The 27,011-nt window shown below is 42.6% G+C and overlaps 1 protein-coding gene across 2 annotated transcripts in view; it reads right to left on the reverse strand.

Moving 5' to 3' along the window:
- Positions 1–27,011, reverse strand: part of DOCK1 (dedicator of cytokinesis 1) — a 503,206-nt gene that overhangs the window by 52,646 nt on the left and 423,549 nt on the right. For both annotated transcript variants that reach the window (XM_070566542.1, XM_070566478.1), the window contains exons 33-38: positions 26,225–26,373; positions 15,689–15,774; positions 15,347–15,503; positions 9,783–9,823; positions 8,414–8,504; positions 4,938–5,057 (exon numbers count right to left, since the gene is read on the reverse strand). In XM_070566542.1, the coding sequence (XP_070422643.1) occupies positions 4,938–5,057; positions 8,414–8,504; positions 9,783–9,823; positions 15,347–15,503; positions 15,689–15,774; positions 26,225–26,373 (644 nt within the window). The remainder of the gene's footprint in view (positions 1–4,937; positions 5,058–8,413; positions 8,505–9,782; positions 9,824–15,346; positions 15,504–15,688; positions 15,775–26,224; positions 26,374–27,011) is intronic.

Consider the following 27,011-nt stretch of genomic DNA (forward strand, 5'->3'; position numbering starts at 1 on the left):
TGGTCCTTCCTCTGTGTCCTAATCTCCTCTTCTTGTAAGGACACCAGTCATATTGGATCAGGGCTAACCCCAATGACCTCATTTTAACTTCATTTTCTCTTTAAAGGCCTTATGTCCAAATACAGTCACATTCCGAGGTACCGAGGGTTATGACTTCTGATTCTGGCAGACACAATTCAGCCCATAACAACACTCCTTTCTTCAGACTAAGTCTTAGAAATCCAATGTGTATTGTACAGTGATGGCACATCTCAGTTTGGACTGGCCGCATCTCAAGTACCAATGGCCGCACGTCGCTCAGGTCTCCAGCATAGGCCACCTCAGGTTAGAGCCCCACCCACTGTGACAGCCGGCTTCCCTGGTGCCCACTTGCTCAGAGGGGTCCCACATTAACCAAGCCCTTCCTTCAAGTTTCCATTGGCTATTACTCTTGCCACCCATCACCCATGAGCCATTTAGAGATATTTTTCCCCCAACATAATTGCCATCTGGGAATGGAGTATGGAAAGTTGTGCATCTAGGTCCTCCCAGAATCAACTTTCACAATCTGCAGCAATGGCCTTGGGCACTTCTCTGGTTCCATCACTTTCAGAAAAGGCACAAATGTTTCTCAAATTACTACATACACCCACACATGGTAGGGACACCCACGTTTCGCTCTTACCGCCTAAATGAAAGTGATTCTAAATCTGGCACAAAGTGCCAAACTTTGATCTTCTACTGTGACCCCCCCCCCCCGTCTTCTCCATTCCCTGCTTGGTGAGATTTCCAGCATCCCAGCCATAGGAAACAGGAGTCCATTCTCTCATGGCTTCTCCTGCACTGCCCTGCCTGTCTACACCATTCCCAACCCCTCCCTAAAGAAAGAAAGAAATTCAACTATGGAGCAACTGGGGTCAAGGCCCAACACAAGTTCTGAGAGAGAACTCTATTCTCACATGTCCAGTTGTGGGAAGCCACATTATTTGGGCGATTAGTGTGAACAGTATCTTTTTCATAACCGTCACACATTTAGGTAATTTCCATGTGCCTTGAGAGCCCTTGATTAGAACCCCAACTCACTTGCCTAATTAAATGCCCTGGGAGATGTACGAGCGGAAGCTGGCGCTTCCCCATCTGCCCCAGTTCACTGTGGCCATGCGATTTGCTTTAGCTAATGACACAAGCAGAAATGCGTGTGTCTACAGTTCTGGGCATGTAAGGGCTGGGCTGGCAACTCATGGTCCCTCCTGAGGCTGCACTCCTTTGTGGTGGAGCCTCTCCTCACCTGGGTTCTGGGAAGGGAGGATGGGAATTAGCATGAGGGAAAAATAAACTTGGGTTGGGTAAGGCCGCTGAGACTTCAAGGGTTGAAACTCCAGCATGTTCCAGCCCATTCTAACTGATACAGAAGATGAATAATTACTTCCTCCTCTTATTTTTTTCCCAGGAAACGTAACGCTTGTTGATGTTAAAATGGCTTTTTTCCTCCTCACAGCTAATCACCCAGGCACTTCAAATTTCATTTGATGAAGTTTTCTCCCTCACCTGTGCTCATTCTTACTTTAGCTTTCGACAGACGAGCAGACTTTGTTTCTCTTTAACATTCTTGTGGAAAAGTTACAGATACTCAGAAATGGCTTTTCAATCTGTTCTGCCAAGAGAACCCTAACAGCTACTGTGAAGGCAACCCTTCTGAACTTTGGTTAACAAGCACACTCTTTCTGATTCCAGGTTAGCTAACTGATCCCTTTACCAAAACCAACTTTCTGTCTCCTCCAAAACACAGGGACATTCCTTTAGCCCATTTCTCCTTTTACCTGTAGTACTTTGTCACTTGAATTATTTTTTCAACCTCAGCACTACTGACATTTTGGACTGGATAATTCTTTGTGGTAGGGGACTGTCTATGCGTTGTAGGGTATTTAGCAGCATCCCTGGCCTCAACCTACTAGATACCAGTAGCATCCACTCCCCCAGCCATGACAACCTAAAAGTATCCAGTGGCTCCCAGTTGAGAACCACTGTTTAAATTGAACACATTCTTTTTTCCCTCCATACGAGGCTGCCTTTGCCAAAAAAAGAAAAAGGACTTTGTTCTTTGATTTGTTATTTATTGAAAGAAGGGAATGAATAAAATACACATTATCTTGTCAATAAGGTTTGGTTTATGTCGACAGCCACACAAAGGGGTAGCCATCATCCTTTCCTGATATAGGTGCTGTTTTGGGTAGCACTGTATCCCCCCCCCAAAAGACATATTGAAGTCCTAGCCCCAGGTATCTGTGACTGTGACCTTACTTGGAAATAGGGTCTTTGGATGTCATCAAGTCAAGATAAGATAATACTGGACGGGGGTGCCCTAAATCCAATCTAAATGAGTATTTCTCATTTGTTAGGAATCACTCTTAAATACGTAGTGTTTATTCTTTCGTTCATTCCTTCACTGATTTCTTCGTTCCTTAAATAAATGCCCACTGTGTTATATACCAGGCACTGTTCTGAGATTTAGATATGTTGTGGGGAATAACTATGTGTGATTTCTATCGTCATCGAACTTACAACCTACTGGGAGACTTGCTAAAGAAATATACATGTAAATCTGTCATTGCAAATTGTGGTAAGTGCTATAAAGGAAAAAAAGAGGACACTGTGGAGGTTGGAGAAGAAGTGACATTTATGCTGAGATGGGAAGAAACGAGCTGAGGGCAGGAGCAGCAGAAACCTGTTGGGCAGAGGCACAGAGGGCTGGTGCATTTGAGGACTCCAAAGGGATGGTGTGGCCGAAACACAGAGAGCAAGGGAGGGAACACGGGGTGGAATGTGGTTGAAGAGGGCTCAGGGGTTGATGCTGTCAGAGGCTGTGTTGCCACAAGGCAAGCCCAGAAGGGGCACCAGAAAAGGGAAACGTTCCTCAGCCCTGATGACCCCCAGCCCTTGGGCTTCCTGGGCCTCCCAAGGTCCCTACCTCCTGCTCTTCTGCACTCCATAGCACCGGATCACCCTTTGCTAGAACACAACAAACCAGAAAGCCATCACGGGAAGGAATGGCTGAATCAGCTCCATTTCTTTAGCAGTTCGCTGAGAAATAGGATTCTCGTGGCTAAGCTAATATAATTTTAGTAATTAGCCTTAGTGGTGAAAGCATCTCATTTCTATGAAGAAATATATTCTGTTCCGCTACAGGACTGGGTGTAGTCCACAGAACATTTCTGATCCTTATTTCCAAGTGGCCGCCAGCCAATCCACATGCTATTCTGAATATTTTTATTTTTGTCCTATGATAAGGACAGAAGGGAATGAATAAAACACACATTATCTTGTCAATAAGGTGTGGTTTATGTCGACAGCCACACAAAGGGGTAGCCATCATCCTTTCCTGATATACGTGCTGTTTTGGGTAGCACTGTATTCCCCCCACAAAAGACATATTGAAGTCCTAGCCCCAGGTATCTGTGAATGTGACCTTACTTGGAAATAGGGTCTTTGGATGTCATCAAGTCAAGATGAGATAATACTGGATGGGGGGGCCCTAAATCCAATGACTGGTGTTCTTAGAAGAGGGAAATTTGGACACCAAGACACACACACGGAGATGCCATGTAATGAAGGAGGTAGGGACTGGAGTGATGTGTCAGCAAGCCATAGAAAACCAAGGACTGCCAGCAACACCAGAAACTAAGAGAAAGGCATGGAAACAATTCTCCCCATTCAATCACTCTCTCACAGAGAGCATGGCCCTGCTGCCATGTTGATTGCAGGCTTTCAGCTTCCAGAACTGTGAGAAAATAAATTCTGTTGTTTAAAGCCACCCAGTGTGTAGAGGTTTGTCACCACAGCCCAAGGAAGGGAATACAGGTTATCTTCATAGAATTCTCTGGTCACTTTTCTCAGAGTGAAAAAGAGCAGGTAACGAGATGAGTTAATAATCTTGATAAAGCCTCAGAAGGAGCCCTGAAGTCACTTTGGCGGCAGATTTTGAAAAATTCCAAAGCTGAAGCAGCTCCTTTTTTTAATAGTTACTGCTTATCTGAACCATGTGAACAACAATGTTGAGATCTATTCCTGGCTGATTAAAACGATGGCATGTTTCCTTTTAGTAGAAGTCAATGGAATAAACAATTCTGTTTGAGCCAATTAATCTAGGAGCTGCCAAAATGGAGCAATCTTGGTCCCTGTTGCTATTAGTGTCATAGAATGGATTCCAACACCTAGCGATCCTGTGGACAGCAGAGCGGAACCCTGCCCGGTCTTTTTGCACCATCCTCTCACGTTCCAACACTTTATCAGACAATGCTCCACTGCTATTCACAGGGTTTTTATGGCCAATTTTTTCGGAAGTGGGTGGCCAGGTCCTTCTTCCTAGTCTGCCTTAGTCTGGAAGCTCCACTGAAACCTGTCCACCATGCGTGACCCGCTGGTATGTGAAATCCCGGTGGCAGAGCTTTCAGAATCACAACAACATGCAGCCACCACAGTGTGACAACTGACAGATGGGTGGTATGGTTCCCTGATTGAGAAATGAACTCAGACCATGGTAGAGAGAGTGCCGAACCTTACCCACTAGACCACCAGGGCAGGCTAATATTGGTACTATGATAGGATTAATTTTTCGGTGACAATAGAAAAACACAAACTGTCAAAGCAATACATTAGCTCTAAGTGTCCAGAAACTCTCCCCCAAAACCAGTGTCCCAGACTTGGTTCTCTCTGGCAAGGACTATAAAAATCCTGGTGTTTTTTAGTCCTGACTTTTAGGAGAGCATCTATAAAAGGACGATCGATTTTTTTTAAAGAGTTCTACTTAGAAATACCAGCTGGAGGACCATGCATATAACCTTCCAAAACATGATTTGTAACAAATTTCTGGTTTCACAAACATCAAGTGTTAAAAAATGTATTTACAACACTGCAGGAAGGTACATATAAGAAAAACAAGAAAAATTGCATTTTTTTACCTTGCCTTTGTCAAAGTAGTGGATGATTTCTTGGTAGAGTTGCTCCTTCAGCTGTCCCTGCGTTGTTGCCTGGTACCCATCCCGCTGGGTGAGGTGGGCTGCGCACACATCCTCGGACCACTGTGGCAAAAGCAATGCATGAGTAGTGCCAGGCGAAGGCATGTCCGGTACACCACTTGCCTACCCTCAGGTCAGAATGCACAGTGAGCTCCACATTCGGTGCACACACGCGGCCATGATTCCAGGGACACTTGGGGCTGCTGTCATCAGGCTGTCGGGGCCTGGAAATGAGGGCAGAATCTCTGCGCAGAGGCCCCAAGAGGAAGGCAAGACAAGAGGGAGGCAAAGTTGGGTCTACATTCATACAGAAGAGAAACCCACCAAGGATCTGGAAAGCACAGAGCTGTCAGCTTGCTGATAAGGCCTTGCAACATCTGAGATGAATTACAAACCAGGTGATTTGTGGCTGTCTCGAGTGGGGAGTCCCAGGGTGCTGGCCTGGGTCCTGTGCTGCTCAGCATTTCAATCAACAGCAAGAAGGCACGTGGATCACACTTACAAGTCATAAAGAAAGGGACTTGATCAGCTATCAAGCTCCTCACAGACTGGGAAGTGCCTTTGTACCATTAGCTTTAGGCACACTGCCTGGCACAGAGGCAGGGCTCAGCCAGTGTTGGTGGAAGTGTCGGTGGACTTATGAAAGATGACAGAGGTCTCAGTAAGCTGGGGAGACGCACCAAAGTGAAGCCAAGCTCATTTGACATGTAAACTCCTGAACTTAGGCCCAACAAACCAAGGGCGTTAGGCATAGGGCTACTATGGGAGAAGCACTAGGGCAAAGATGAGTCTGAAGGTGCCTGACCCAGAGAAAGTGCTATTACAAATAGAGGATAATGATATATAATAACACTGCAAAAAAAGATTTCATGGTCATTTAAGAGTGGAAAGCAAGACTGCACACTGGGAGGTCTGAGGAGACTCCTCGGAGGACATAATTAGAATGAGCTTGCTTATCAGGTGGACCCAGGCAGTGGAGCTTGACCTGTTTTAAGACAGCACAGTGAGGGTGCTGCAAAGAAAGCAAGGGACTTCCAGGCTGCCTGAACCCAAGTCGGGCTGGGGGTGCCCCACTGAACTCAGTGTTGGTCAGGCCACATCTGGAGCAATGAGACTAACTGTGGTACCACATTTTGTGGGGCACGGAAAATGAGAAGAGCTGGACAGGGACCACTGTGGTATAGGGCAAAGGCCCAAAGGGACTAGCCTGCTAAATGAGGAGCAGGGGTCTGCGGAATGCGGCAAGGCTCCCGAAGAGGCTCACACAGCACACACCCCTCCCCACCTTCCCTAAGCCAGAGGGGCCCTGGACACCTCCTGCTGGACCCCAGGGCTCCACGGAACAGGGCTCAGAGCATGGGGCCAGAATGGCTCTGCAGCTCTAGGACTGTCAAGTAAGACTGAGAAACCTTTAAGTAGTTTGCACATATTTTCACCTTAAAGTTTGACTAATGCAATTGGGACTACCGATTTGGGTTGTGAAACACACCCTCATGTGGTTTGTGACAAATCCATCTGTACTAAATAAATTCAGGGATTAAACAAATGATAGTTCACACACACATATATATTTCTTACATTCACACGCACACATATAAAAGTTTATGTACTATGTGAGAGAGAGTAAGGGTGAGCAGGCAGTTTGTCAACCTCATTTTCATTTCTCTGGTATAAAAGAAATATCTTCATATTTGCAAAAACGCCTTGTTACTGAAATTTGGGTTTCTAACAAATTAAGGCCATTAGAATTCATAGTGAGACAGCTGGTGTCAGCTGCATGAACCGAAATCTCTATCTTCATAAATTACATTACTTGGGAAAGGTTTATATGTTTTGAAGCCAAATGGGGACTATTGATGACTATTGACGAGGCATCCAGACTGAGCTGAGCCTCCTTGTGTTTTCTTTGTAATAGACCCCTTTGTTTTCAGGCAGAGGGAAATCTCCACACTGCAATGTCTCTGAAGCAGCCTGTGCTTATTCGTGTCACAGAACCTACTGGAGATTTCCGGATGGGCCAAAGGCTAGAAGATTCTTGCCAGAGTTTCACTCCCTAACACAGTGTTCTCCTCAATGCCTCTCATCACCCAATAGATATTGCTTACTGCCCATTTTAACACAGTCTCATCTGGTTTTTTTCATTCAGGTTTTTAGCATTTAGGGGGCTGGCCTGAGTTCAGGGACAGGATTCCTTGAATGAGTAGTCTTTCTGTAGCGTCACTTAATTAAATTCTAATTCTTATAACTGTTTTTGTTTATCCAGTGGATAATTTTTCAAAATTTTTTTTAAAGATTTTATTTTTTTCCTTTTTCTCCCCAAAGCCCCCCAGTACATAGTTGTATATTCTTCATTGTGGATCCTTCTAGTTGTGGCATGCGGGACGCTGCCTCAGCCTGACTCGAGTAGCAGTGCCATGTCCATGCCCAGGATTCAAACCAAAGAAACCCTGGGCCTCCTGCAGTGGAGCACGTGAACTTAACCACTCGGCCATGGGGCCAGCCCCTAATTTTTCAATTTTTTATAAGGATATCGTGGGAAAGATAATCTAATGACTTGCTAAAGTTCTAAAATATAAAACTAGAGGCTGTGTAGGAATTCCCTCATCCATCTATCCATTCGCCCACCCACACACACATCCATCCACCCACCCACCCATACTTCCATCCATCTATCCATCTACCCACATTTCCATCCATCTATCTCCCCATCCATCCAACCATCCGTTCATCTACCCAGTTATTTACTGAGGGTCCACTCTGTATGACTAGCTGGGCTGGAACTGGATATGGGGGAGAGCATGAATATGTTACCGCAAACAAAAAAAAAAGCAATATCAAAAGCTATCTGCATAACAAAAGAACCGCTGAGAGCTGACAACTGTCATGCCAGACCTGTGCTCAGGAGCAACACTCTCCAGGAGAATCAGGCAGGAGATTAATGTGAACTGATGGACTAACAGGAGATCTCGACGTGAACTCATGGAGAGAAAAGTCATGATCTGGTCCCTATACTCTTTGTTAAGATAATTAGGGGTATGTCTCATCCTGTCTCTTAGCTATTCTACCACAGAAATTCCTTCTTATTGTTGTCATTCTTCATCATCACTGAGTCCTGCTGGCATGAATAAGAAATCAAAGAATCTCTAACTCACTGCTAGCTGACAGCCCAATGATGAGTGTTTACGACGCTTAGTGATAACTTGCTTAGTGATGACATCTCGTGAAATATGCATTCAGTAGGGCCAAATGTATAATCCAAGTACTTCCTAAATATCTCTGTTTATGTCATTGCATTTAGTCAATATCCATAAAATCTTAAATTATAGGTTTACTAAAATTTGTCACAGAAAAATCAAATTTTAAATAACCTTCTAATTTATAATGACAGAATCATAAAAGCGTGTGGTAGCTTTTATTACCTTCAGAAGCTTTGCATGGAGAAGCAAGGTATAAGCTGCTTCCGTGTAGTTATCACACTCTTTGTGCAGGTCACAGAGCTTGTACAGATACCTGAGGTGATAAAAAAGAGGTACGTTCATAAAATGTCGCCAAATAGTTTGTGTTGAGGATTGCAAGAGCTAAACTCTACAGTAAATCATATCTATATTTTCTTTGTACAATGCTCACAATTCATGCCTTGAAAGCTTTTGGTGCAGAAAGCTCTAAGAAAAACCAAGAGTAAGATACGATAATATATATATATATATACATATATATATACACACATATATATATACATATTTTAATTTAAATCCTCTTTTTTCAGGACAAAAATGAAGATGGCACAAGAAGGTAAAATTGTACCTCAAGGTTTCTCATGCCTTTTCATCTTTTCCAGAGTTTTCTGCATACATTCGAAATGAGATTATACAGTTTGATTGTGATTTCTTAAATTTCTATTGAATCCAAATACACAAAAAAATCCATAAAAATACAAATCCATAAAAATAAAGAGCTCCAATAATCACATTGAATGTGATCAAAAATATTTCTCTGCCATAAAGAAATAAAGGTTTTTTTTAATATAGAACAACCTATATTTTAAGATAAAAGAAGCTGATTGTTTTCCCAGTTTATTAAATTTATATTTTATATTATATTTCTCCTTTTTTAAAGGAGAAAGTAAAAAAATCTTAGAAATCAAAAGTTAGAAAATAATGCTTGGTATAGTAAACCCACCATTAAACACTAATGCCATGTGTATTACATGTTTATTCTGGTCTATTCTAAGTGGTAATCTCGCTAAATATTTAACACTGGCCCCTAAAAGTGACCAAGAAGGAGAGGAAATCAATCACAGCCCATCACTCTAGAGAAAAGGGCAAGTGAAGGAGAAAAACCCAGGAGATAATACAAAACACAAGAATATGCTGTCAGTTAAAGTAAGAATAGGCTGAAAAATTATAACATTGTCTATGTCTGATAAGTTAAAACTGGACTTCTCATTTGATCAGATGGCTTACTGTGAAACATTAAAATTTGTAGTGGTGCCTTTTTTTCAAGAGAGTCATATGAATTGGTCAGAAGGTATGAAAACCTTGTGAAATAGTCATTTATGGCTTTGCTTCGGAGCTGGCTAAGGATGACCCCCCCAACCTCTGCGCCAGCAGGCACAAACTGCACAAGGCCTGGGAACACAACTGGGAGCTCCAACAACTCAAGCTCTAGGCTCCACGATTTCCTACAAGATAAACTTGCACGGTTATAAAACATTTCTTAGCACAGACTTGACAAACAGCAATTATAACAAACATGCAGACGGTGCAGACAGGCAGGATGCCTACATACCTTATATACATTTCTTCTCTTTCAATTTCTTTGTAGAAATTCTGAAAAATCAAACCACAACACTGGTTTAAGAAACCTGTTCTATGAAAGGCATCACAAGCACATTAAAAATTCACGGTTCTTCAATTTGTGTCGAAAACAGCCAAATGGAACCAGCTCTTGGGATTAGAATCATAAACTCACATAAAATGCAAAATCATCTTACACTATCCTTCACTTTTTTCAGAAGGTGATTCTAACGATTACATTTCCTACACTTTGAACACTGTGATGGCTGAAATCTACTTCTGTCAGTTCAAACCCGATACTATCCAAAGATACGCTATCTTAACCATTCTTAACCATAGTAATCTCATTAGAAGTGAAGAAAAATTAAAGATCCCAAACCTGGGAATAAGCATCATCAAAATGGTTTCAGCACGCTGGGGCCAGCCTCACCAAGAGCCACAAGAAGGCAACCAGCCACATGTATTCAAATGTAAAGTAAATTTAATTTAAATTAAATAAAATGAAAAATTCACTTCCTCAATTGCACTTGCCACACTTTGAGTGCTCAGTAGCCACATGGGGCTAGCATTGCTGTATCAAACAGTGCAGATACAGAACATTTTCATCATCACAGAAATTTCTATTGGGCAGTGCTGTTCTAGACAGACAGACCTTCTAAAATATAGTAAGCAAACTGGTTGCCACTTAAAAAAACACCTTGTGTATAAGCACTGATGGAGAAAGGTTTAGTTAGCAGATTACAAACAATGGGTTATCTCTACATATAGTAAAATATTTTCTGGGTGAGCATAAACATTTCTGTCAAAATTATATTTCTTAATGTTAAAATCTTTTTCGTATATGAGGCACCAGAAGGGTATAGAACAGTCACCTAACAAGGCCTGAGGTAAGGGAAAGACCATCGCCACTCCCAACGTGAAACTTAGCACCTCAACACAATGTTACACCTCTAGAAAGGGTGCCTGAGATAGCTAGTGAATATCACCATTATAAAGGCATACAATCATCCAATAAGATGAAATAGTCTGTTTAATTTCATTAGCAAAAAAAGACATTGCTTCCAGAATTGATCTCTCTGAAAAGAAATGATAACTTAGCATAGAAAGTAAGAGAGGGCATCTGAGGTTTTGCTGCACCCGATTTTAACGTCCTCTGGTTCACACGCCGTGGCTGGGTAATGAGGACATTTTCAGCTGACAACGCGGAGCGATGTAACAAAGACACTCTGCATCAAAGGCAGAGGATGAGCCCTTCACTTCCAACTCCAACGAGCCAGTATTTACAAGCTACGATTTCACACCATCCTCTTTGCTCTCATATTTTTAATCCTTTCCTAAGCTTTTGATCATTCTCCTTTACAATTTCACAATGGGGATATCATGCGACTTTCATTCCTCTCTCCAAGTATGGAAATGTCCTCTATTTCCTGCCTGCGCTGAGTTCTGCACCCTTCCTAGGACTTCAAAACCTCTCTAGAACCAAAGGACACTCATCTCAAATCCCAATTTCTATATAAAACCTTTGGGTTTCTTACATAAAATTCACACAGGTCTGGCGCTCCATTTCTGGGCTCTGCAGGCAGCATCCTGCCCCACCATGGTCCTCTCTCTCAAATCCCCTGGCATCAGTGCTGAGGTCCGTGCCAGGCTCAAAGCTTGGCAGCTCTCTGAGCAACCCCATTGGGACAGGGCCCCCAACTCCAATCCACCACCTTGCATTGATCCTTCAAAAGTTGGGCATTTGCGTTATAGGTCAATTTTGTACTCCTTCATGATTAAAAGAGATACCACGATTTCTAGAATTCTACTCAAAACCACCTTAATTAGCCTTGTAAAGGAGCCATGAACAGAGTAACTTTTATCTTTTAAATGACAATGAATCTATCCAGTCTTAGAGATGGATATGTTGGTGATTGCATGGAAGAACGAGGTGACACACAACAAAATTATCAACCAGTAATTAAAGATTGCATGATTATGAGGTGACAATTAAATTCTACTTAATTACAAATGTGCACTTTGTCCGATGGGAACCATGATCCAATATATATGCAGATGTGCTCACAGGGGGACATTAAAGGGACTTAGGTCACTGGACAGAATGACTGCTCGTGTTTCTCATTTAAATTTTTTTTTTAAGTGCAAGGAAGACTAGGACATTAACAAATCCACACAATCTTGAAGCTTCCACTAACTCCATTAAAAAAAAATAGCACTAGTTCTGAAGGAAAGTTGGCAATGGGCTTAAAGGGCATCAAGAAATTCTATGCTCTTTATCTTATTTTTTAACTTTAGGATTTCAAGGGGATTTCTGCTTAGTGATAAACTGAGTACATTTTAAATATTTCTAACATACGTTTATTCATTATATACATATTCATCTCTACGAAAGTCTGTTTCATATGAAAAGTACCAGGAGAAAAGGTAAAAATGGACCTGAAGATTAAAAATATATTTATATTTTTATTTATATGACTAAATGTGAGCTGGGCAGTGAATATGAAGAGACAGAACACCTGTCCGTAAAAATCCAGTTTTATCATTTCTCTTTAACCCATAGATCTATTTTATTTTTCAAATTAAAAAATTGGGATAGGTTGGGATCCATCTTATTATCCCCAGGAAATGGTTAAGAATAGAACACTTGACTCTTCATGGAGTGATTCAGAATGTTCCAAATCGAAGGTAGTTAATGATGTCAGAAAATCTCAGGAATCATGGGTACGTTTCTTACTTAAAAATCTACCTAGTGCTGAGGGCAGGAAAAATAGGTAGGCAACAAGCAAGGCTCCATAGGAGAGAGGAACACGTTACTGTGAGGAACTGTGACTAAGTGTCATCACAGGAGCCTGTTTTCCGACTCTGAATTCTGATTCTGATAAAAGGCCACCTTCACAGCACATCACCATTTCTCCACCAGGTTTTGTATCCTGGTGAGCATGAGAGATCTTCCTTAAAATAAATAGTAGTCTCAATCAACAAACTGGGGAACCTAATAAACATATTAATAATTCTTCGTTCTGGACACAAATTGGCCTCTTAGATCCCCTTAAGAATCCAAGAGAGCACTAGAAAAGTACGTTCACACTAGGGAATGATTTTGAAAAGGTTTCCATTGCTCTCCCGCAGGAAAATACTGATTTCCTGTAACTATCTCATGTTAACCAGACTGGCACCACAGGAGTAAATTACTGTGGACAGAGGCAAGAATGCAAGAAGACAGCGAAGCAAGGGCCAGCCTCATTCCTGTGCAAAAGATGGAGGCCAGCTTACCTGGGGCCGAGCTCACTGCTCTGCTACACGCAGTCAGTCTACAGGTGAATGTAAAGGCAAACAGAGCCAGTGGGTCAGACCTCAGGGACAGATGCCAAAGCCAGTAATTCCCACAGTTGCCCAAGACCCTTGTGACATACATGCAAACATATTTAGACGTTTCAAGCTCGCTGATTCTCTTCTCGCCCTTGTCCAGTCTACTGGTGAGACCAGAGGCATTCTTCATTCTGCTACAGTGTTTTGGATTTCTAGCATTTCTTTTTCATTCTTTCTTAGAGTTCCCATCCTTCTGCTTATATTACCCATCTGTTTTTTGCAAAATGCCATTAAAGCCCTTAGCATATTAATCACAGTTATTTTAAATCCCCAATCTGATAATACCAAAACCTCTGCCATATCTGAGTCTGGTTCTGATGCTTGCTCTGTCTCTTCAAACCGTGTTTTTGCCTTTAGCATGCCTTGTAATTTGATGTTGAAAATGGACATGATGTACTGGGTAAAAGGAATCCAGCGCTGGCTCCAGTGATGGTCTCTGATACTGGGCTCCTGTTCCAATAAGCTGTGATTCTCACTGCTTTCCTGTCTCTCCAGTTTTGGAGGCAGAAGTTCTCTTTGTAGATCTAAGAAGAGTTGTTGATTTTAAGTTTGCCAGCTTTTTTCTTGTTGTGAGGATGGCAGTGACAACTTCCAAGCTCCTTTTATATGCTGGATCACAAACCAGAAGTCCCCCATATTTCGACTTTTAAGGAAAAGAAAACTTGCTATAGGAAATGTTCATCATTAGCCAAAACAGGTTGTCCAGCCATAGAATGAAGGGGCTGAGACTGCTTATGAGCTTTCAGCTGTGACGTTCCTCATAGCAAAACTTAGATTTAGTATTGACACTAAAACGGATGGAAGATGAAAATACTGTTTTGTTTATTTTTTTAACCCAAACATTTCTGGTGATTTTCTAAAGAACAAATGATGTATCATATCCCTCCTGGCACAGAAGTCTCTTTCCATGAGCTCAAAGTACCTACAAGTCCATACCAATGGTAGATATGGAAGTCAGGGCTAGCAACTACATGTTGTCCAATGACCAGGTGGTGATGTGGAAAATCCAGAGAAGCGAAGCAAGTAGAACAAAGGAGGAGTAGTGTTTTCTTTCATTCCTGCCTTCAGACAGGCAGAGGAAGTTGAGAAAACTCCTACCAGGGCCAGGACTTCGCTTTTCTGGTCCTTACAGGAACAGCAGAGGAGGAAGATGCAGTGAGATGCAGAGAGCTCTGAAGCCAAATGTGGGAGTTGTGTGGCTCCTGAGGGCCTTGAGTTTGCCAACCATTTCCTTCAGCTGAGCTTGTCATAAAGGTTCCTAAAAGCTCATTGTCCTAAAGCATTTCCTGATGCACCACAACTATGCCAGGAAGGGGGTGCCCAGAGAACATGGCCATGTCACAGTAATAGCAGGTGTGCAAGAGGCCCGATGGATGGCAGTGGCTAAGTTTACCTAAGCCATTTGCTATCCATGCAGCCGTGCATTAGTTTCTTGTGGCTGCTGTAACAAATTACCACAAACATAGAGGCTTAAACAATAGATATGTATTCTCTCACAGTTCTGGAAGCCAGAGTCTGAAATCAACATGTTGGCAGGACCACATTCCCTCCAAAAGCTCTACAGGAGGATCCATCCTTGCCTCTTCCAGCTTCTAGTGGCTCCCGGTGTCCCTTGCCTTGTGGCAGCATCACTCCAATCTCTGCCTCCATCTTTACATGGTCTTCTCTTCTGTGTCTATGTTTTCTCCTTTTCTGTCTCTCATAAGGATGCTTGTCATTGAACTTAGGGCCCACCTGGGTAATCCAGGACGCTCTCATCTTGAGATCCTTAACTTAACCACATCTGCAAGGAGCCTTTTTTTTCCAAATCAGGTCACATTCACAGGTTCTGAGGATTAAGATGTGAACATATCTTCTGGGGGCCACCATTCAAACCACTACAGGACATATTTACAACGATCTAATAATGAAGCACTTAAGACTGTAATCAATAAAGGTGCCACCCTGGTCACAAAATAAGATGGCTCATCATTCTTAACCACAGAAAACAACCAGAGGGGAGATGATCTTGCAGATTAGAGCAGATCTGCAAAAAGTTCTTCATTATTCCTTCCCCGCAACAGACAAGGAAACAAGCAAAGGAAGCTGTGTTCTGCCACGGAAAGCTCTATGGCCAGGCGACTGAACTTTTTGGTTCAGTTTCTGACTTACTGTGAGGACTGAAAATGTAATTAACTTTTTACTCACCAGCACATTGACAGTACAGCTCATGCGATTTTCTTTGTTCTCATCATGCATGATAGTTCGATAATCCAAAAGTCTTTCCATCAGGCGCACAACAAGGTTCACAAAAGTTTCTCCTGTTTTGGCGAGGTATTTGTGCTTCCTGCAATGCTCCAAGAGGCTGAAAATAATTATACACACCTTGTTAATCACACTCAGAGAGAGAAACTTGACTGAGGTGCAATTTAAAATATTTTCCATTATTAACACGTTTTAATTATTTCTGGGCTACAAAGTTCATTGTAGTCTAATTACAGTCTCTATGTCTCTATTCCAACATAAATCCCACTGTTAATCAACACTTACATTTTATCAAATAACACTTTGTACTGTTCATCTCCTCTGCCTCCTTCCACTTCATGATCCAGCTTGGTGATGATCTCATTTTCAAACTATAATTAAACAGAGGAAGCATAAATAATCAGCATGGCAGATATTTCATTTTATGACCTGAGAGTCGACAGCACATAAATCGGCGCGAGATCATCGTCAGACAGTTACCCTCCTCTGAAGCCTGATTTCACTTAAGAGTTGCCAGCCCTGAACCCCCGGAGATTTCTGATGATCCCAGGCCACAGGGGGAATCTTTCATTTCCTTCCCTGGTTAATGGAGCCTAAACACGCATATTCTAATAGCAGGAGCAAGAATCAGAGAAAGACAGAGAAGGAAACCATGGGGAAAAAAAAGTCAGGGAGTAACATGAAAAAAAAAGTCTCAAACTTTATTTCTATGAACAAGGAGCAACTAAAATAGCTCGTTGGTTCCTGGAAAAGAACAGATGGCATTTCACTTGCCAGCAAAGCGTTCTTTGCAATCTGAAAACATCCAAGGGGCCACTTCACTGTCATTCCTCAATGGATCCTAGTGAAACTTCTCACTCTGGTTGCAAAAATATTATAAAAAACAAGAGAGGCAATGTCTCTAAAGACAGACCAGTAGACACCTCCAGAAGGTCCATCTGCAGGTCTTCCCCTAACTCCCCAAAGTTTCTGAAGGGATTTCCAGAGCATAGGGGTGGGAAAGGACCCTCAGAACTGGTTGAGTGTCTCTTGGACCCATGCTTTTGGGAAAACTCTAAGTTCTGGAGAGGTGCAAATCTCCAAAATGTTTTCACAGGGGTCATGAACCCCATGGCTAATCATGCTGGAAATAACTACCTCAATAACGATAAATGTGCATCCTCATCCTTTCTGCCCAGTCCCCCATCCCTGGCAGAATTCAGAGCCACCTCAGTACCGGGATGCTAACCAGGCCAGTGCTCATGTTGCAAGGGAGCCCTGAAGTTACCCATCGATTTGGGCCAGGTGGGAAGGAGAGGCTGAGAGAGCGTTAGTTCCCAGAGATGGAGACATCCACACTGAACTGAACGAAGGTGGACAAAGGAGCAACTGAAGGAAACAGTTGAATTCAGGGTTCACAAAGCAAGCACACCATGGCATGTATGCAAGGGCCTCTGAGATCCCTTTAAAATGTATGCTCAGACACAGCTTTCCCAGGCAACAATCCTCAAGACCCCCCACTATTATTAGGATCCCCTAAGAATCTAAGCTGCCTGAGAGAAAGGATTTTCTTCTTTCTTGGTCACTGCTGTGTCCTCAACCCCTAGAATAGCGCCTGGTGTTGACGCTCTACTGGGATGAATGTGCAATGCGCACATAAATTATTGGGCAGTCTTGGTGTTCAGCTGGAGCTGGGAGGGCTTTAATATATCAGCAAAGAAGAGAGCCAGCAGGTTGCTAAGACACTACCTGCTCTCTTGGCCACACACGCCGAGTGCGAACACACTCATCAGAGCACTTGCAGCAGGTACTGCAGGCAGCGTGCACTGCACTGGGGACTCAGGGTGCTGCTGCTGCAGTGGCAGCTGACTGTGGCCCCCTGCGAAGCAGAAGGTGAGGGGTCTGGTGAGACCCAGGGAGGAGTCTCAAAGCAAGCACAGACCTGCCTGACCTTGATCAGGACACGCTGCCTGAAGCCACAATTTTATCACACTACAGATGAAACAAAGGCTTCAAACAGGACTGGAGAGAAGTATTGATTCTCGCTTGACATCAAGGACTGGGCAACATCAACAAAAAGCCGGACCTCAGCGAACCCCTGCAATTCTTTTCTTGATCTTCTCCATTGTATCCTACCCCAAATAAACACCCTCTTTCTGATTCTGTTTGGCCTGAGAAGTTCAGGGATTTTAGCAACACAGAAAAAGAGATGGTTGCATTGAAGAAGAAAGAATGCCTTGCTTTTTTTTTTCCACCTGAAGTCTCATGATAATGACTTTTACTATAAAATTATACCTTTGCATTACTAACCCACCATTACCTTGCTCTTTACAGAAAAAACTTCTGTGAAAGGCAGTTGTTTTTGGAATCGAATGGAAGGGAGATGGCCTGCTATTGGCCCAAAAGTTGGTGTTTCAGTGCAGTCCTGTCTCCCAAACAGTGCCAGGACGGGAACGCCAAAGACTGGGTTTGGTGCATGCTGATTCTTCAGAACAGATCATTGAGATACAAAATAACACTGAATTTAATCAAAACGCAGGATTCAACCCCACCCATCGTTAATGAACATACAATGAAGAAGGCATAGGGAATGCAGGAAAACATGCCTCATCCTAACATGGGCAAACACACAGGCATTTTCAAATTGCTCATCACTAGATAATCAGAAGGCATTGGAACTTGGAGTCTTCTTTATGGAAATGGCATGTTTTCTCTGCTTCCACGTAAACCTAGCTGTCACAAACAAGGGCAATAAGGAAGCTCCTTAAGTATGCTGCTAATCAAATATTGACTGATGAATTTAATGTTTGCTAAAAAGAGTGGATGAATGATAAGTAAATCAGAAGAACACAGCTGATTCTAATTTTACTAACCTCTAGTCTAAACGACATAATTTGCACAAACACCTGGCAAACCTATTCTGTTTATCAGCAAGGATTCAATACCACAGATCTGCAGCAAGCCTCTAATTCCAGGTTCTTCATTAATTTCTACAGAATATACTAGAATCAATTTGCTAGTGTGCTGTGAACTGTTATCATGATCAGAATTAAACGATCCTGTCCAAATAAATCGGAGAAAGTGCATTTGCTGATAGAGCAGAACTGGTTTTATAAAAATCATGTTTATTATCTTACTCGTAAATGCATGCTGCTGGGTAATTTGCAACTGGGTTCTCTACGGTTAGGACAGAATTTGCAAGAGTTTACTGCATTGCTCAAAAGGTAGCAGAGGCTCATTCATGTGATAAGTGAAACCATTATATTTTCCTTTCTTGTCTGAGTCACCACTATCACAACAAAAATATCCACAGAGCATCTCTAAGCACCCAATACCAGTGGCCCCCCCAAGAATATAAAACTTAAGAGGCCACGTATTACTACAGGGCTTTCGGAAGGTTGCTGTTAAATTGAACGTGGTGGAACAGGGGGGCTGTGCTCACAGGGAGATTGACATCGCCGTTAATTCAACTAACTTAGAGAGGAACCATTGCTTTCACCACTCCTTGCTACAGATAACCATGGGTTATCGGCTCCTGTTTAAGAGATCATGGAGTGAAGGGTCTCAGTAGTGGAAAATCTAAAAGCCAATTCTATTTGGTTGGGAATGCATGAGTTTTGTTGGGGGTTATATGTACCATTCTTGCTATCACGTATTTATACATGTATAAAACCAGTCCTGTACTTTCCAGGCATCCAGAAACATTTATAGAAGAGATCTGGGGCTTTGTCAGAGCAAGGGAGGAAGGTGGACCATTATGGAAAGGTTTGCACAAATAGCTCACCACGTTGAGGAAGTGCTCAGAGGTTTTCAAGAGCTGAGTGAAAGCTAAAATCTAGGAACACAATCTGCTAAGAATATTAGCAAAAGGGTTTCTTTGACCCTTCTCCAAAAATACTCAGTAAACCGTTGCACTTTGCCCTGCAGTGCTCTACTTTCTCCTGTTTTTCAAGAAAAACTGCTCACAAGATACTGGAAGTAGGACTATGGTTGGAGACTATACCCTGGTACCAAAGAACCCTGAGAATGAGATTCTCTTTGCTTCTGTACCTCCAGATGGAATTGGACCAATCCAATGGAATTTGAGAGCCACATGCCTTCTCTTTAGCATTACAGGAGGGATGGGTGGGAGAAAGTCACTGTATCTTCCAGGAAAACCTGACCTAGAAGAAGGAAGTGTCTTGGCAGAGAGCAGCCTGGCACTCCGACACCCTCGGGGCTCCAGGTGCACATGTTGACATCCAAAAGGTACTGATCTCCCCCAGATCTATCACTCACCCTTTAATCCCTGTGTTCAGACATGCTAATATTTTAATGTATATTGCATTCCTCTTATTCAACCACTCTGAAAACTTACATACGCACTTAAGTAATCTCTGGCACTCCATATCCCATGTTCTAAAGTCCCCACACTCTCTGCATCCAACAGGCAGGCAGCTCACTTTGAAGCTTTTGTGAAATACTCGTGAGCAGACTCATGAATACTCTAGAGGCCCCAAGGCCCCAGACGAGGAGCAGCCTGGCTCAGGAACAGCTCGCTGTGTGGCTGCTACACCCGGCAACACCTCAGACAGGCGCAGCTGCTCCCCATTTCTACATGACCCAGATCAAGGAGTGACTTCTGGGCTGTAGGCAACGACAGTGGACTCCAGGAATATGCCCTCAGAGTGAGTCCTGCTTAATGCGGTTAAAGGAGATTATGAAAGTTTGGGCCTCTCTCTGCAGGAGGGCTAAAAGAATAGAATGCAACATAATCAGAAAGCCTGGAGTCCAGGGTATTAGTTTCCATGATCTCTCAGATCGCTTTTGGGTCTGGAATTCAATGAAATAAAAGCCTAATTTCCATGCCATTTTCCCCCTTTAAGCCTCCAAAACAATAGAATCAAGTATTATTTTTAAAAATGAAAGCAAAAATAAAGAAATCAACAAACAAAATCCCAGTGACTTGAAGAATAAACAAGATAAAATCACCACCAAACAGTCACATTCATATTACAGTGCAAAATACATTGGCTTTCCCACCAAGTGGCAGAAGCTGCCAACATGCACTTAGGTTATTCAATTATTTGCTTAAGGTTACCAGCATGGGCAGGAGGAAGAGATTATTCAAACAGAACTCAGAAACATTGCAAACACAAAGATTACTCATGTTCTAATATTGTTACAACTAAATGGGAATTTCTGGAAGTTGTGGAGCATTTTACCGACCCTCACAAAGATGACAGAAAATAGCTCCATGATTGAAAACATTATTTTGCTGTGGGGCCTTTTCCATTCCATTTTTATTAATGCTATATAGCCCATATGGTCATTTGCTGCCGTTCTCAGCTGTTAGTTCTGTATTTTCCAAAGACATAACACGGGAATTCTTTAAAAAGGTGCCAGAAGAGAATGTAAAGGTATGCTTCTTTGATGAAGCAAAATCCAGTGAGGCTGAGACTCAGAATGGTATTCCTTTGAGGGGGGGTCTCAGTGAGATGGGGAGAGATTAGTTTAAGGCCAGGTGAAGATTCATCTGTGGTAAGACAGCTCAGCTGGTCTACATGGATGATCTAAGAGGCACTAAGACCACGAAGACTCCAAGCCTCTCCATGCTGACTGGCAGGTCCTGAAATCTTCACAGGTGGGATCTCTCCTTTGACCAAAAAATATTAAGATTTCCTAAAGTCCTCAGTTCTGGTGTAAACATGCTGCTTTGGGACTGGGGTGGGGTAGGTGAGGACGGGGGACAGTAAAGACAGCAGGGATGACTTGAGGAGTGGACGAGTTGTAAGGAAAGCAAGCCGAGAATACGTCCAGTGGGACTAACGACCAGGAGAGAAGCAGTAGAAGGGGACAATTTAGGAGAAGAGGTAGGGCATCCAGATCATAGAAGATTCTTAGACAGGGCTGGAAGACCCAGGATGGCCAAGGGCAGCTGGAGTGTTGGAGGCACTCAGAGAAAATGAAAGAGGTAGAAAAGATGAGAAATGGGCTTTAATTGAGTGGAGACAAAACGGCCACATGGACAGGGCAGAGGAATCACATGAGAACATGGAATGATGACAGAGGGTGGCTAGAGTCCCTGTGGTCAACAATGGCCACCACAGGGCAGGGAGAGGCACCCATGAGAGGCACAGCTAGAATGGACATCAAGCTGAGGTTCACGATGTACTTTTGCCTCCATGCCAATGGAGCATCCACAATGCAAGCACTAAGGAGGAAAAGGACAACCTGAAAAGAAGGCACCATCCCTCTCTCACCAGGACACCAACAGGGATAGAGGACGAATCAGCAAGTGAGGATGTGGGGATGAGAGTGAGCCGTTCAGATCACAAAAAAGTTTATACAGCATCAATCTCTCGTAAAGTCTTCCTTTCACTGGACCACAGATCCATAGCCGTGAACACCAGCTGAACACGAAGTATATTGTTTAGTAGGTGGGAAGGATTTCTGGAAAAGCTCAAGCCCACTTTGTACAAATGTGGGCCTCCTAGTTCATATGCTTCTGCCAGGTCCAAGCTCCTCCACAGTGGATCAGATCAACTCTCCCCTTGGCTTCAGGTCCCTGCACAACATGTCCTCTCACAGGCGACTTCCATTGGCATTAGAGAATTTTAGTTGGTGGGTCTTTGAAGACCTTATTTGCCACCTGTCGAAACCTGCCTAGAGTAAACGATATCAAGCTGACTAAGGCACTGCCTGCAGCCCTGGAAAGAGTGTCCTGGGCCACCAGGAGGATAGGGCACAGGAATAGACAACTTGATGCCATCCCATCCCACCACCATGCCAGACCATTCAGTGCATGGACCCTGGAGAGGCAGGACCAGTAACACCCAAGGCATGGGCAAGGACACCTTATTCTGAAAGAAGATTCATGCTCTTTCTTGCAAAAGTGGACACAAGGAAGAAGTAGACTCTTGGGGAAATGTAAGTGTAAGAACATTCTAATGAAATGCTCTCCACTGCAGCTGAAGAACACAGGAACAGCAACTGTGGGGCACTTTAGAGAAGCCAATTTGTAGCACATGTTTTTGAAATTCCAATAATAGTTTGATGCAGTTTAATCCTGAGTAAAATGGCAGATTTTTCTTCTGAATCCAGCAGGTCCCCTCTCCACTCTAACTGTAAGAGTATAACACAACTGGACACAATCCATATTTCACCAACAGGAGCATATTAATAGCCCTACTCCGAAAGACATAGCAACCTTAAAAAAAAAAAAGCTACATCCTATGTTCAAAACATTAAAGTTTTGTAAAAACAAAAAACCTTAATGATTTCCCCTCACTCCATTAGCTTTGCACATCTGCTATAAAAGTGGAGCCAATTTAAGCCCTTGTTGATGTGACTAATAAGGTTAGATAATTGGATTGGTGGCAGATTAAATAGCAGCCAGCCAGCCCTGTCCTAGAAGCTCCCTGGGATGGAGGCAGGGATGGCTGGGCACTGCTCCTCTGTCCACATGCCCGCTCACTACACATTCACAGCCAGCACCTACAAGGAACAGAGGGCATGCCTCATGCTTAGGAAGAGCAGCTGATGAAGGACCAGGGTTGAACCGAGAATAGAAAGGAGTTAGAACAGACACAGCAAGTTGAGGGACAAATGCTGTGGTCCAGGAGAGCCCTGGATTAGGGACTGACAGAAGCAGACGGATGCTGGAGATGAGACAAGTTGTCGCAAACCTCCAGGAAGGCCAGCAGAGCCACCAAAGACAAGGCCAACGTGAACCATACCCATAAAACCAAAGGACAAGGAGCCTGGCAGAAATGGGGACAATGGGGAAGCAGGTCTGGGAAGGATGACCTTCCACCTAGGAGGCTGCGATAAGAGCAACAGAAAAAATAAATGGAGATAACCCTACAGAAAAGGGAATTGATCTTTTCCCAATTGATAAGAACAGATTAATATAGCAGAGACTTTTTCCCAAGTTTTAGTTTTTCTGCATTTTAAAATCCTTCAGTGTGCCCCATCACTTGTCTGAGAAGGTACAAGCAGATGACAACACAAATGAACAAATGGGCAATGATTACTGACCAAGAAATTCAAGGAGCTGACTCTGCTTAGCCTGACAGTGGGTTTGTGGACCTGTGTATGCTTTAATTTACATACATCCAAGTGAGGCATGTTTAACGCTAACGAAATTGTTTGTGACATAGAATTAAATGGGCATAACTACTTCATGGTATTGTTCAAGCAGCTGGTTTTCTGGAAAGATGTCTCCTGATATTGGACAGATTTGAAGCCACCCCTGGTGGCAGAAAGGTGAGAACGGAGGCAAAAATGCTATGACTCTCATTAACTGTGCTGTTTACTGACACGCCTGAGACCCTGTCAACTGGAGAAAATGAAGCACTTCTGCAGGAGATTACCGTAGAATATTTTAAAACTTTAGTGAAACAGGAAAGAGACAAAAGGAATGGGAGGAACACGAGGAACAACTCAGAAACCAAACTCTCATCCACATCTTTATTCCAACTGCCTTTGCCCATATTTTGACCCCAAGACTGCTTAAAAGAATGACAAATGACAATGTTTTGAAGGACTTTGAGCTTAGTTTCCTGGGCCAGGAACATTTATCTACATAAATACATTTTTCTCCTTTACCTGATTCTTTAATTTAATAGCATTTTTTTCATAGAGTCCTTCTTTGAGGCTTGCTTCATCTAAAATTCAAAAAGTCAGACATATTTTCAGTCTAGGAAGAAGGACTTTAAGTTATAAGTCCTAGTCCTGGTGAGTTGGTAGTGACATTGGATCATGATTTAGTGACAATGGCAGTGAAGATGGGTCAAGTCTTAGGGCAATAATATATATATATATATATACACATATTTATTTATTTACTTATTTTTTTGCTGAGGAAGATTGGCCCTGAGCTAACATCTGTTGCAGATCTTCCTCTTTTAGCTTGAGGAAGATTGTCTCTGAGCTAATGTCTGTGCCAATCTTCCTCTATTGTATGTGTGGGAGGCCACCACAGCATGGCTTGATGAACAGTGTGTAGGTCCGTGACTGGGATCTGTACCCACAAACCCCTGGCTGCTGAAGCAGAGCATGCAAACTTAACCACTACGCCACCAGGCTGGCCCCCTTATGGCAATAATATTAAAAAATTTGGCGATAATGTCAAAAGCTACAAAAATATTTTGAATCATCCAATTCCAATTTTGAGAATGTACACCAGGAAAACTTTCAAAAGAAATTCAAGCTCTATGCACGAATGTGTTCACTGCACATTTATTCACAGCAGTGAAAATCTGCAAACAGCCTGAATGCCCAACTAAAGGGATGGATAAGAAAAGATTAGCCAACTCATTTTATGAAATGTAATGCCATCATTAAAATCATCATTACTACACTGTAATCAAAGAAAATGCCTTTGATATATTGTCAAACAAAAAGAACAACAAAAAAATTTGGACAAAGTTAACAACATTACATTACATATGTACAAAGACTGAGAGTGAACCAGAGAAACAGAAACAGCTGTTCTTTTAAAACAGTCTCTTTAATTTTACAAATAAATAAAAGTAAGGAAATCTTCCTCCGCATGGAAAGAAAGGGAGAAACAAGGAAGGAAGGAAACAAGGAAGGAAGAGTGGGCTTTATGGTTTTCATTTTATTCACTTTTTATGACATCTCTTCCAAATAGACTGTATTTCATACCAATTTTACAGCTCTGAATTGGAGACATAAAAACGTTCAGTGATTTGCTCAAGGCCCAGGTAGCACCTGGCTAGGCCGCGAATCAATCATGGTCTACCTGACGTCAGTGTCTAAACTCAACCCCTACTCACAGGGCGAGGGGTCTCTTAGCTTTGTATCTCTGTTTTTTGTTCTGGGAAATTGAAAAATTGTTCTTCCTGGCCACTACCTTCGGGTAGCAATGATGAGGGCTGACCAATTAAAATCTATAAATGAGTCAAAGTTCCTTTAAACTAGAAAGCACAAAGGTGGGAAGGAAAACTTACCCTTTAAATATTAGATCCCACTAAAATCTCGCTACTGCAACTGATGCAGTTTTTGCTTGCTTTCAATATAGGAACTTTCCTCAAAATTCCTCAAAAATCGATGTAAAATGCCTAGTACATTAACTTGAATTACTATATTTTGATAAAGGTAGCTTTCAATTTAGAGGACTCCCTACCATTTGGGTTCTTCTCTTGCCTCCTGCAAAGCTTCACGGCCAAACCATTACACACTAGGGAGAAACTCACTGCATGTGCATGTGTGTGGGTTTGTACGCGTGGCTGTGTACCCCTCCCCAGGAGTCCAGAAACTCCATGCTTATTTTCATGGAATCCAAGGAAGGAGATTTTGTTACTTCTCAAGCATGAATTATTCAGATTTCACACTTCCTGTTGATACAGTATGTTTCGAGCACTTTACATACAGTTTCTTTGAGGAATTCTCATCAGTTCCATTGCACAGGTAAAAAACCGAGATAGGCACTTAAAAGAATAAAAGCGAAGACTTTAGACTTTAGAATAACATAACTCCACAATAAGCAGCCAGTCTGGGAGACCACAGTAACATCTGATTAAACCCTTGATGAGTGCACATACCAAGGAAGGTGAAAAGGAGACTTTCATCCAGGGTTTACTGTGTAAGTAAATCCAGATAAAAATAAGTAAAAGCTAAAAATTGAGAACAATCCCCCCCAAGGATGATAGGCTTCTTCAATAAGGAAAGAGCTAGGATTTTTCTCTTGTAAGCTGTAGGAAATTATATTTTCCATGTTCAACATCTTTAACTCAGGAACCATCTACAAGCCTCTAGGCTTTTCAGGCTTGTCAAGGTTTTCAGGCTTGTCTCCCTGTTTTCCCAAAGCCACTTACCACAACCCTTTGTCCTTACCATCTGGAAGCTGCGGGTGGAATGGAATTCACACTGCATCATATCAAAGAAGATGGGAATGGTGGCTTTGCGAAGTTCTGTCTCAGGAATTAACGTCATTTCTAATATTGGGCCGACCATTTCAGGGATGAATTTTATCTTGTGCTGACCTTGAATAAAGAAATACATTTTTCAGAAATCTAAAAAAGGATTCTAAAATGGGCTTCAATGGACAAAACAAAACAATACAGATCATCGTGAATTTGAATGCCAGGATCTTGGGAATGTGCATCCATTTCTCGTCTGCAAGCAACAATTTTGAACATTTCCAGCCTTTAGTATAAGAAGTGGACTGTATTCCAAATGTTGTAGGTGAAGCTATTAAAAAATCCATCCAATATGAGGCCTGTAGGCATGACTTGTCTGTAGAGAAGATAAACGCCATTTCACAAACAGACAATTACATCACACGGATCGAGGACCCGAGCAGCTAACGGGGACCCAGTTTTGGATAGAGCAGGGCTGGGAGGCAGGACACGTGGTACCTAACTTCGCGGACAACGAACAAGAGTCGATAAAGTGAGGGAGTTAGAACAGGTGGTCCCTTGGGTCCTCTCTATCTCCAACATCTTAGGAAGAAGAATTTACTATTTGGACCCTCTGTAAATAATGCAGAGTGATGTCTGGAACATTCCGAATGATTGCAGTCAAAGAAATCAAAGCACAGGCCTCAGAATATGAAGCTGTGAAAACAGAAATGATGCCGCCTGCCTCGGTTATTGTGTGATTGGAAAACGCTCCTTTAAAT

The sequence above is a fragment of the Equus przewalskii genome, chromosome 1, assembly GCF_037783145.1.
Source record: "Equus przewalskii isolate Varuska chromosome 1, EquPr2, whole genome shotgun sequence".
NCBI classification, from domain to species: Eukaryota; Metazoa; Chordata; class Mammalia; order Perissodactyla; family Equidae; genus Equus; species Equus przewalskii.